General features: G+C 36.7%; 1 protein-coding gene across 5 annotated transcripts in view; it reads left to right on the forward strand.

The window, feature by feature from the left end:
* The window catches only part of EYA2 (EYA transcriptional coactivator and phosphatase 2), a 231,317-nt gene that overhangs the window by 140,586 nt on the left and 77,857 nt on the right, over positions 1-12,874 (forward strand). For all 5 annotated transcript variants that reach the window (XM_074288542.1, XM_074288543.1, XM_074288544.1 and 2 more), the window contains exons 6-7: positions 9,778-9,845; positions 12,678-12,855. In XM_074288542.1, coding sequence (XP_074144643.1) covers positions 9,778-9,845; positions 12,678-12,855 — 246 coding nt within the window. The remainder of the gene's footprint in view (positions 1-9,777; positions 9,846-12,677; positions 12,856-12,874) is intronic.

The raw sequence follows: 12,874 nt of genomic DNA on the forward strand, positions 1-12,874 counted from the left end.
CATTTAGCAGTGGATGTGATTAAAGGCAGATGTCTCCCATGGAGAAGATTTGGGAGACTTATTTTGTGTTCCTGAGTTAGAAGCAGGAGTCTGAGGCAAATTAGATATCACAGCCCTCCCAAAAGCAGTGCCACATCACATGGTTAGTGATATGCTTATAGTACAGCTCTGTGAGCATCGCAAAGCTGAGGCTCAGGATGGTGATAAGGAGTTGTCTTTGTAGCTCTGCTCCTTGTCCCTGTATAATTCACTTCTCTATTCATCACATCCCTTGTGAAACTGAGTAGTAATTAATAACTCACATGTGTATAGTGTTTAGGTTTTTTTCTGTTCTTTTTCTCATTGCATCTGAGTCAGATGAGGAAGCTGGTGCTCCCAAATCTTATTTGCCGTGAGGGCAAGTGTCATTTGTTGTTGAGTCCTTTCAGTCATGTTTGACTGTTGGTGATCCCATTTGGGGAGTTCTTGACCAACGCACGGAAGTAGTTGCTATTTCCTTTTCCAGATCATTTGACCATTTGAGGAAACTGGGGCAAAGAGAGTTAACTGACTTGCCCAGAGTCACAGAGATACTGAATGTCTAAGGACATTTTCCTGAGTCTGGATACTCTTAGCTGTGCCACTTAGCTACGCAAGTCATCTTATGACCTTAGACAGTCAGTCCTCCTGTCTGCACTTTAGTTTGTCTGTTGAATGAGTGGAGATTGGTCTAAATTCTCTCTCAATTCTCTCTCAGATAGGAAAAATTATATGAAATCTATTATAATGCCAGCAGACTTCCCTCCTTCTATCTGTCAACTACAACATATTCACTGTTACAGCTTTCTTTTGTGTATTGTTGTAAGTTTCTTGAAGACAGGGTTTGTTGCTTTCTTAGTTCAATCTCCAGCATTTTAGCCTAGTTCCTGACACTAATAAATGTTTATTGCATTGAATTATATTGTTACCCTCAAATCATTTGAATATTATAAACTCAAGCAAAATCAATCAGCAATTTTTTGGTGTATGTCTGTTGTGAGCCCAAGACTGTAAATAATTGTGCTGGAGTATGATCAAAAGATTGCTGAATGTGAAGTCTAAAGATCTGAATTTTTAATCCTAACTTTGCTTCCGTGTTAAAACCTGGCAAGTAATTTTATCTTAATTTACCTCAGTTACCTCATCTGCAGAGTTGGAAGAACAATACATAGCTTTCCTCCCTCAAAGAGTAGTTGTTCAGAGAGCATTTTGTAAATGATAAAGCAGTGCATAAATGTTGATTGTTATTATTATTTTTTTGAATGAATGTTTAAAATTGATGCAAGTCATCCCAAAGCCAAACAGATGATTTTAAAAGTATCTTCTCTTTCAGATTACCTGTGAAACTTCTCTCCCTCTGTTAGACACATAGAATTAAAAAGAGTTTAATTGTTTTTCATTCTACTTTGTGAAGTTGTGTTCATCAAAAGTTTTTAATTGTACTAGTAAAGGCCAGTTTGGGTTTTGATGGAAGCTGCTGTTGTTGTTGTTGTTCTCAAAGAGGACCAATGACATCAGAAAGGTACTGTCTGACATATTCATGGGTTGGATTTAAGTGAGGCAGAACTGTGCAAAGTCATCAGCCTCACTCTCTCCTCCAGAGTCATTGAGGTCCAGTGGTAAATATAGGTCAAGATGACTGGAGATGGCTCCTGGCAGTGAGAGACCTCGGCCTTTTTAAGCTAAGATCTTTCCCAAGTCTCAGTTTTTTTGAGGCAACACCATTCAGTGATTTGAGGAGTAAGAAATGAGACAAAAGATGCCCTCTTTTACCTACTCAAGAAAAGGGGGTGGGGAATCAATCTGGAAGGGAAGATGTCCTTCAGGGTTACTGGTCAAAACAGGAAAAAAAATTTATTTACATTCATTCTGAGCCTACAAACTCCAAACAGTGACCAACTGAGCCTTTGGCTGTGTCCTGTTTATTATTGTCCAGTCAACAAGAGTCAGAATGATTTAGGTTTAAGGCATAGTCAGGTGGCTCCATTTGAATCCCAATGGACTTTATCAAAGCCTGGTTTTTCAGAGCGCTGTTTCGAGAAATTTATATTCTTTTTTGGCAGAGCATCCATAAGTAATGTTATGCTTCCCCATGTGGATGAAGGAAGGAAAAAAGGGAGGGAACAGTGTTGTCCAACGGAAATTGGCCAGTTGGGTCCCCAGTGAGGCAGTTGCTATTCCTCACATGTTGTTTGCCCTTCTCACAGAGGACCAATGATATATCAGGAAGGTGGCTTGGATTTAAATGAGGAAGGGCTGTGCAAATTCATCAGCCTTCCTCTCCAGAGTTTTCTGGATCCAGTGGCAAGACATAGGTCAGGATAACTAGAAATGGCCCTGCATTGGATAGAGGAAGGGAAATAGAAATTGAATAAGCATTTATTAAGCATCTACTGTATTCCAGGAACTGTGCTAAGTTCTTTTACAAATATTATCCCATTTGATCCTAGATATAATCCTGTGAAGTAGTGTCATTATCCCCCAATTTATAGTTGAGGAGACTTGTTCAGCATCACACAGCTAGTCTGAGACTAGATTTGAACTCAGGTCTTCTTGATTTTTTTTTAAGGTCTGGCTCTCCATCTACTACACCACCTGGCTTCCAGGTCTCAGGAAAGTATCCCAAAATGTTTCAGGCTTACTGCTACTATATTCCACTACTTGGAAAGGGGAAAGGTTGGCCACAAAGGCTGTGAATATGGCAGTTACCCAGTATTAAAGGGAGGCATGAATCCAGAGGATTAATAAACACTTCTTTCCCTTGCCTCCCCCTCCTAATCCCTGACTCAGCCACCTTCTCTTAAGTATTTACAAAGTGAAGAAAAAGCAGGGGAAAAAAAGAAACCAAGTCATATTACCCTGGCAGAGAATTGGGGCACATTCTGTGGCAAGAAACTTTTAAAGCCAAGTTTCCCGGAAAGCAAAGTTACCTCCTTAGAGCTCGCCTGCTCGTTTACTTTTTTTTTTTTTTAATATAGATATTTTTTGAGCTGTTTAATCCACCATGTAGAATCTGGTCTTGAATTTGCTAGGAGACTGTGAAGTTGCCCTCTATGATTACACAGCTGGTACAAAGTTCACTGCGAGTTCATTCCAATATTGCAGGTTCTTCGTCTTTTATGTAATTATCTCTAATCGTTTGGAAAACAGGAAGCCATAGTATCATGTGCAAAAATCGGCGCAATAAACATGTTCTCTTCCCAATTTACACATAGAGTGTCCCCCCAGGGGACCCCAGCCCCCTCCTGACAGCTTTAATAAAAGATGACGGATCTTTTCAAACTGACAGTGGAGAAGGATCGAAAATTCCCATTCGTATTGTTTTCAGCGTCAGTATACAAGAGCCGCATGTGTTCTCGGAAAGTTGTTAGTATTTGCCTGTAAGCAATGGGGCTCTATTATTTTTCCCTCTGTTTAGAAAAGACTTCTTCAGGATTCTACCCAACCTGTATAGTATTAGATTGCTAAGTTGCATACAAAGGGAAGACAGATTTAAAAGGAACAAAAAGGAGATAGAACTTGAAGGGGCAAGAAATGTTTACTCAACTACAAGTACAATCCTGGTACTCAAGGAAGCTTTGACACTCGTGTAGCTCTAAACCAGGTCTCTAGTGCAGACGGTGGAGGAGACAAGATCTGTGAGAGAGAACAACATCTTAACTTGCCCAAAGCTTTAAACTGGTGCATTACTTTTCTAATTGGTGTTCCAAGTGGAAGTCTGTGAATTCATCATAGAATTTTCTAACGCAAGGAAATACCTTAGAATATAGATCAATGACAATAGAAGGATCCGGAGAGGCTGTCTTGTCTTGCCTCCTCATATTATAAATAAGAAAGCTGAGGATCAGTCAGCCATTGAGTTTCTGTCATTCAGTCTGTTGGGACCCAGAGTGTGGTTTTTGTTTGTTTTTAGGATCTGAGGAATTGGTTTCTCTAATACCAGCCCTCTGAGTCTCCAGCCCCTTTTGTGTACCCTGCCCATCATAAGGGGATAGAAACATAGATGGAGATGAAGAGGGTTGCCAGTATTTGGTATTCCAGAAGAGTCCTCAAAGCAGTGGTCTGACCTCTCAAAAAAATGCTTAAAAGGCCACATGTGGTGGCAAATTAGTTCTGGGGTTGTCTCCTCTGTCCCCACCCCCTTGTTTGTCTTTGGCACGAGATATATTTCTCACTGCATGTGCTTTGTGACTGCACTTGGCTAACTGAAGTTTGTTCAGCTGTCCATTCCCCAACTAATCCAGCGTCTTAAAATAAAAACAAACAAGAGGATATTTTGGAGAAAGGATACCAAGTGAAGACACTGAGGATTATTTGTTTCTAAACCCTGGCTAAGCAGCTCTAAATAGAGCTGGTCCTTTTCTTTCTTTTAGAAAGAAAACGAATATAGTAAAGGGAAGAAAGAGTCATTGAAACAGATAAGGCATGTTCACATCTGTGTCTCTTCCCTTTGGGTCCCTGACCCAAGGAAACAAGATGGGGAAGATCTCTGCTTTGTCAAAAAAAAAAAGGGGGGGGGCAACTAGTTACCATAGTGACTAGGCTAGAGCCAGCCAACTTCGAACTGAAGGGACTGGCACATTCCTTCTAGCCAGCATGCCTGGGCAACCCACAAGTGTCGTATGGTCCCCCAGCATGCTTTGTTACAATGGAAGAATTCTGTGGGTTGTCCCCCAACTCGGAGTGCTCATTCCAGGAAGTAGGAGAGGAGGCAGTGTCATGTTCTGGGCTCCTGTTTGAGCCCTAGGAAGATCACCTGTGGATGGAGCTTCTATTCCTGACGAATCTTCTGACTTGAATAGGATGTGCAGCCACCACCAGATACTTGCCTAGAAATATAGGTACTTTCTTATCACATTTTTTAAATATTTGGCCATATCCTTCCTGATAGGAAAGGTTAGTGGGAATCCTACTGATTTGATGATGATTAAAATAATAATAATAACATTGAAAAGATCCAAGGATGGGAATAAAGAGAACTGTGTTGTGATGTTGCCCTTCTTGCTGATTGCCTGTGTGACCTGAGACAAGATCTTTCTCTTCTCTTTCTTAATTTCTCCATCTATAAAATGAGAGGGTTATATGTGATGATTTCTAATTTATATTCTGTGAGTACTGAATAATTTCATATCAGTAAATATTTGTTCAGGTAGCTAGCTATTCAGTGAATAGAATGCCTGGTTTTAGAATCAGAAGGATCATCTTTATGAGTTTAAGTCTGACCTCAGAAACTTACTGGCTGTGTGACTGGACAAGTCACTTAACCCTACTTGCATCATTTCCTCATCTGTAAAATGAGCTGGAAAAGGAAATGGGAAATCACGTTAGTATCTTGGCCAAGAAAACCTCACATGGGATCATGAACTGAACTGAACACGACTGAACAAAACAAATATTCATTTGAGATTATAGATTTCCAGAGGACAAGGATAATTTGCTTGTTTTGTATCTTGCATGTGGCTAGGGGACATAACAAGGATCTAATAAATACTTATTGAATTGATTGGACAAGTGACGTGTCATGGAATCACAGAGCCAGAAAGGACCTTAGAAGGTGGAACATAGAAGTCAGACCTGGAAAATAGTTTAGCATATAAACATTAGATAAGGAGGTACTTTATAGTTCATCCCGGCATACTCATTCATTATACAGATTTATTAAACTAACAGTATTTTAACAAGTCATTATGTGCCTCCCCTGGATCTATTTCTCAAATACAGAGATCTCGTCTTCCTATTCAGTTTTCAGCCCCAGTCATTTGTCCACCTGCAGGGATTATCTAAAATCATGCACTGCTGGTCTAATTCAGTGGAATATCTTCAGCTACAAATCTGGAAAATAAGCGTTCTTCATCTATATGGTTTTCCCTATATAGATTCTAAAGCAGTCCTTTTTTTAAGGATCCATGATTGATCGAGGAATCAAAGTAGTAGAAGAAGCTGTAGCTTTAATTGCTAGTAGGAGTAGAGTCATCATCATTGTCTGGGATTTGTGAAGTTAGCCCTTTGACAACCACAGGTAGGAAAATCTAGACCTCAACATCTATAAGAAATGGATTTACCATCTACAAGAAGTAAAATAGGGGATGAGGAAGAGAAAAAATGGTGCAGTGGAAAAGTTTGAGTCAAAAGACCTGACTACATCACTTAATGCATATGTGACCTTCAGACTAACCACTTAATCTCTGGTTTCCATTTATAAAATGGAAGGGTTATGTAAAAGAGAGCATCTGGAAGATAAAGGATTCCTGTTCCTTGTCTCATTTGTGCATAATAAGTGATGTAAATGGTATCCAAAACCCCATACTGGAATAAAGAATCACTGACATAAACTTATGAAAAGCCACATAATAAATAAATTAGAAGAACAAGGAAAAAATTACCTTTCAGATCTATGGTTAAGGGAAGAGTTAGCTAAACAAAGGCTAAGAAAGCCAAAGTTGATTGCATAAAATTTTTAAAAATTTGCACAAACCCATCCAATTGTAGTTAAGATTAAAAGTCAGAGAACTAGAGAACATTAAGAAAGGCAAAATTAATTACACTAAATTAAAAAGGGGTTGCACAAACAAAACCAAGAGAAACAAAATTAAAAGGGAAGTACAAATCTGGAGGGGAAAATTTACAGCCAGTGTTTCTAATAAAGGTCTAATTTCTAAAATATATAAAGAATTGTGTCAAATTTATAAGAATACAAGTCATTTCCCATTTGATAAATGGTTAAAGCATACGAACAATTTTCAGATAGTGAAATTAAAGCCATCTATAGTCATGTGAAAAATGCTCTAAATTGCTAATGATCAGAGAAATGCAAATTAAAACAACACTGAGGTACCATCTCACACCTCTCAGATTGGCTAAGATGACAGGAAAAGATAATGATAAATGTTGGAGGGAATATGGGAAAACTGGGACACTGATACATTGTTGGTGTTGTGAAATAATCCAACCGTTCTGGAGAGCAATTTGAAACTATGCCCAAAAGGCCATAAAACTGTGCATACCCTTTGACCCAGTAATGCCATTACTGAGTCTATATCCCGAGAAAATCATAAAGGAGAGAAAAGATCTACAATGTGCAAAAAACCTGTTTGTAGCAGCTCTTTTTGTGGTCACAAGTAATTGGAAAATGAGTAGATGCTCATCAATTGGAATGACTGAAGTTGTGGTATATATACGTAATGGAATATTATTGTTTTTATAAAAAATGATGAACAAACTGATTTTAGAAAGGCCTGAAAAGATTTATATAAACTTTTATTAAGCAAAACCAGCAGAACCGGAAATACATTGTACAAAATAACAAAAAGACTATGTAATGATCAACTATAAAAGGCTTGCTTCTTCTTAGCAGTTCAGTGATCCAAGGCAATCTCAATAGACTTTGGATAGAAAATGCCATCTGCATCTGGGGGGAAAAAAAAACCATGGAGATTGAATGTAAATCAATATATACTAAGTTAATTTCTTTTTTCTGTTTTTCCCCCTCTCCTATGGTTTTTCTCTTACGTTCCAATTTTTCTCTCCCAATATGATTCATAAAGCAATGTATATTTTAAATAAATAAATAGATAGATAAAGGCAAACAGCTAATCAGTAAAAGTCTTTACAGAAACTCTTATGAAGGTCTCATTTCCAAGATTTGTAAGGCAATGATTAACATTTATAGGAATAGCAGTCATTCCCCAATTGACAAATGGTCAAAGGATATGAACAGGAAACTCTGAAGAGAAGAAAGTCCATTTTCATATGAAAAAAAAATATTTTATATTACTAATTATTTTAGAAATGTACATTAAAGCTTGGAATAGAAGAAGAGAAGGGGAAGGGAAAGGAAAGAAAAAGTAGTTCCATTCACATCCATTAAATTGGCAAAATGGACAAAAGGAATGACAGATGTTGGAGAGACTATGAAAAAAAACAACCATATTGATACACTGTTGATGGAGCTGTGAATTGTTACAGCTATTCTGGGATGAAATTTGGAACTGCACACAAAAATTACTAAACTATACATATATTTTGACCTAGCCATACCACTATGGGATCAAAGAGCAAAGGGTCCTATATATACAAAAATGTAGTTTTTTGTAGTAGTGAAGAACTAGAAACTAAGGAGATGCAGTAATGGTGGAATGGCTGAACAAATTATGATATTTAAATATAATGGAATAATATTATTGTAACAAATGATGAAAAAGTGGTTTCAGAGAAACCTAAGGATGACTAATATGAACTGATACATAGTGAACTGAGTAGAACCAGAAGAATAATTTATACTATAACAACATTATTTTTTTTAAAAATCACAATTTTGAAAGACTTAACACAATAATTAGTCATGATTATAGAGAACTGATAATAAAGAATGCTACCTGTCTAACTGGCAAAGGTGATAAGCTAATATGTAGAATGAGATATATTTTTGGACATGGCCAATATGGAAATTTGTACTGCTTCACTGTACATATCATTAATGATAAGGATATTTGGGTTTTTTTTTTTCCTAGTAGGAGAAACTGGGGGGGAAAAAGTTTGAAAATAGAAAAAATAATTTTAAAAAGCATCATCCAGGAAATAGAAAAGGAAAGGAGAAATTGGGTGTTTTAGAAGAATGAGAGAAATGCATCATCACTGGTACTCATGAATTTTTTTTAATCTAGAAGAGCCGCTAAAGAGAATTTATGCGATGAATAGATTACTTACTTACTAAGTAAGAATAAGTTTACTTACTATGGCCAGGTATTTCTAGGCAATGAGCATCCAAAGATTTAAAAAAAAAAAAAGGAACTGTTCTTACCTTCAAGAAGCTCATCTTCTCACAAGTGAGCACTTACTCTCTGCTTAAAGACCTTAAATGAAAAAGGACCTGCTACTTCTCAAAGCAGTACATTCTAGTCTTTGATAACTGTTAGGAAGTTTTTCCTGACCTCACAAAACAAGTCTAATCTCTTCCATATGATAGCCCTTCAAATACTTAAAGACAAATATCATGACCCTTCCTCCCCTCATATATGTGTCTTCTCTTCTCCAGGTTAAACATTGCTAGTTCTTTTAACTTTCACTATCTTAATAACATTCCTGTGGATATTCTTCAATTATGAATGAATATCCACTGAAGTATTAACAGTTGATAAACTGTTCAGGAAGGGGAATATAGTTTGCCCAAGGTCACATAGTAAGTTCATGGTAGAGCATGGACTACAACTTAGGTCTTAATGTTTTTCTGTGCATCATCTTATATTTCACCTAACTCCCTCAGTTCCTGTCATTTCAGATGTTAGTGTGCCAGAATTTCCATTTTTGTGCACATAACCACATCTTGGGGGAAGATGCAAAAATCTTGAAATTACCTTAAAAAAATAGAATAAAAAGCTGACTGGCTGGTTGCCTTGTTTCCCAGCTGAGGCTGGATCTGCTTTTTCTCAGTTCCCTTATGGGCTTTTATTTTGACTGGGCTTAATGGTTGTTTTTAAAATGCCTTTCAATACGTGATATATTGTCCCATCCTAGTCCTTGTGTTATAAGTAGGCCCCTTGCTTGCGTGATTTATTGACTTTTATTTTATAGGCAGAAATCAGAACTAACTCTACAAAGAGCAGTAACATTTCAAAACCCACATGCCCCAAAAAGTCTACACTGGCTACCTGATCACTGCCCATCACTTAATGTGATGAGCACTTCTTATCCATATCTCCTATTCCTTCTCCCATTAGATAAGAAATCTAATATCAGTGTATATCTTTTTCCTTTCTGCAGGTGCCTCAGGGATTTATCAAGGGGCAAATGGCTTAACCAACTCAGCAGGATTTGGAACCATGCATCAGGTACAGAGCCATTAGTGACAGTTTGGAGGGGGCATCCTTTTTCTTATTAAAGCAAAATATTAACTTAAAAATCAGCATTTGGGCAAACTACTGCTACAGTTATAAATAAATTTTTCATATGCCCTTTTTATTTTTGCTTGGATTTGGCTATGATTTGGGTTAGATCTTAACACTAGAAATATTATCACAATCCTCACTCTCACTTTGTGTGGCACTTTGAGCTTAGCAAAGCTATTTCTCTTCAACTAAGATAGACAATCCCCATTTGATAGATGAAGAAGCTCAAACTTTGAGAAATTATAACTTATCAGAAATTATAACAAAGCTAATAAATGTCAATGATGAGATTCAAATCTAGGTCTCCTGATTCCAAGTTAGCATTCTTTCCACTATTAAACACACTTGATGAATTCAATTAAACCCTAATAATAAATGGCTTAGGCTGCATTATCAAGTGTTAACCCTCCCTGCATTGAATGACATGCTAGCTGAAGCAGCTATATGGTACATTGGATAGAGCTTTGGGACTAGAATTAGGAAGACCTGGCACTTAGTAGCTTTTGACCACGGACAACTTACTTAACTTCTGTTTGCCTCAGTTTCCTCAACTGTAAATTGGAGACAATAATAGGATTGTAAAGCTCTTAGCACAGTGCCTGGCAAAAGTGGACATTTCCCACTCCCCAAATAGGTATACCCAAAGTGTTTGCCATCTGTAAATAAGGTTTCAAAGACTACCAAACACATAGTTGGACTTATATTAATTAACAAGCAAATTTCTTTTTCTTATTCTTAGTTTCCTAATGTGTCATTTTGGAAAGTTGAACCAAAAGATCTCTAAAGGCCTTTTGCTCTAAAATTAAAGGACAGTAAAAGGCTTCTCTGAAAATTGCTTTATATGCTCTGTTGATCTAAACTCTAGTCCCATCAACAATATTTTATTGTTTTTAAGTTTGTTGACAACAGTCATTTTCCCTTTGACACTAACTCTTCCTTGAAACAAAGAAAAAACAAAGCCATCCCACGTTAGCAACTTCATCTCATAACATATTGAGCCACAGGGATCTTGAAGACCCACTAGTACAACCCCCTCAGTTTTACGGATGAAATCAGGAGACTACCAGAGTTAAATATTAATTATTAAATAACTACCATAAGATTTGAACCTAGGTCCACCAATTCCACTCCAAAGGGAATAGTCTTGTGTTTCCTACATATATTGTGCTATTACCTCTGAATGTTTCTACTACATTCCACAAACAATAGTACTAGTATTTTACTGAGAGTAAGAAGTTTTTCCTTATCAGTTCTCTAGTTGAGATGATTCAAATTCATTGAGATTTTATTTTAGTAGGATCAAAAAAGAAAAGACAGCTAAGATAGTGGGAGATCAAAGAAGCATACCATATGAAAAGTGTCTATAGGAACTAGTGATAGCCCAGAGAAAAGAAGGTTTTGTTGCAAGGGAAGGAAATGGCTCTCAGTATATTAAGGCATATCATTGATCTATTTGGTCAAACTTGTTTCATTTAGCTTTAGAGAACAGAATTGAAGTCACTGGGTTTTTTACAAGGATTGTATTTTATGTAGTTTTACAATTTTAAATTTAAATTTATAATATTACAATGAGGTGGTTTCTAGGTCATAAGAAAAAAGAAAATTTAAATAAAAAATTAGATTAAAAAAACATAGCAAAAGCTATATGAACTGATGCAAAGTGAAGTGAGAACCAGGAGATCATTGTGCAGAGTAATGGCAAAGTTGTAATGACCTTCAACTGGGAAAGACTAGACTATTCTGATTCAATGTTTCGATTCAATTCCAAATAACTCATGATGAAAAAATACTATGCATCTCTAGCAAGAGAACTAAGGAACTCTGAATGGAAATAAAAGTATGATTTTCTTGCTTTCTTTTTCCTTTTTTTTTCTTTCCTTACAATATGGCTAATATCGAAGTGTTTTGCATGATTTTATATGTATAATTAATATCATTTTGCTTGCCTTCTCAGTTAAAGGGGGAAGGATGAGAGGAAGGGATAAAATTTGGAACTCAAAATTTGAAAAGAAAAGGATATTATAAATAAATAATGTGAGGTTTTTAATTATATAAATCCTTTAGCAGAACATAACAAAGAATGAGCAGTATTCTTCATGAAATTCCAATTGTGGAGAACCACATGAAATAATATGGGAGAACAGGTCCTATTTCTCTTGTTAGAGATGTGTTCAAGGGTATTATATTAACACCCACATATAGAGTGTAGAGATTAGTGAGCACTGCTGTTGTAACTAAAGATAGTTTTAAAATTTTTCATAACTACAACAAACATCAGTGCCTACTCCCACTCCTAACACTAGCTTCGCCCATGTATTTTTTGCTTCAATCTAGGTTTTTAAGTGTAAATCAAACATATAATTATACAAAAAGCAATCATTCATTTACTGTATTCCATTATGTCCTGATAATTCCTCAATAAATCTTTCCCTCCTCAATCTCTGAAAAAAATTATTTTTAAAACCCTAGAGCCTTGAAAAGTAAAATGAATTACCTTATGGGATAGTACATTCTAGAGCCTTTGGAAGCCTTCAAGCAGAAGCAGGTTTGATTACTACTTATCAGGGATGTTGTATGACCAGCTCATGATTCACATGGAGTATTCATTATTTGCATAGAGGCTGTACAAAGTAAACATCAAACTTAGTTCCAACTGTGCAGTTTTGTGACTCTTCTCATTCTCCAGACACCAAACCATGGCTGAGATGGAAGGGTAATGGGAGGGTTAAGAAATGATGTTTTATTTCCTACCTTTGTCTTTTTATGTTTCCTAAGGAATATCCATCCTACCCAGGCTTTACTCAGAGCCAATACTCCCAGTATTACAGCTCTTCCTACAACTCTCCATACGTGTCTGCCAACAGCATCAGTCCTTCACCTCTTTCCACATCCACATATGCACTTCAGGAGTCTTCACACAATGTTACCAGTCAGAGCTCAGAGTCACTTTCTGGTAAGTATACTGGGTCATG

The sequence above is a fragment of the Sminthopsis crassicaudata genome, chromosome 2 (genome assembly GCF_048593235.1).
Source record: "Sminthopsis crassicaudata isolate SCR6 chromosome 2, ASM4859323v1, whole genome shotgun sequence".
In the NCBI taxonomy this organism is placed as follows: Eukaryota; Metazoa; Chordata; class Mammalia; order Dasyuromorphia; family Dasyuridae; genus Sminthopsis; species Sminthopsis crassicaudata.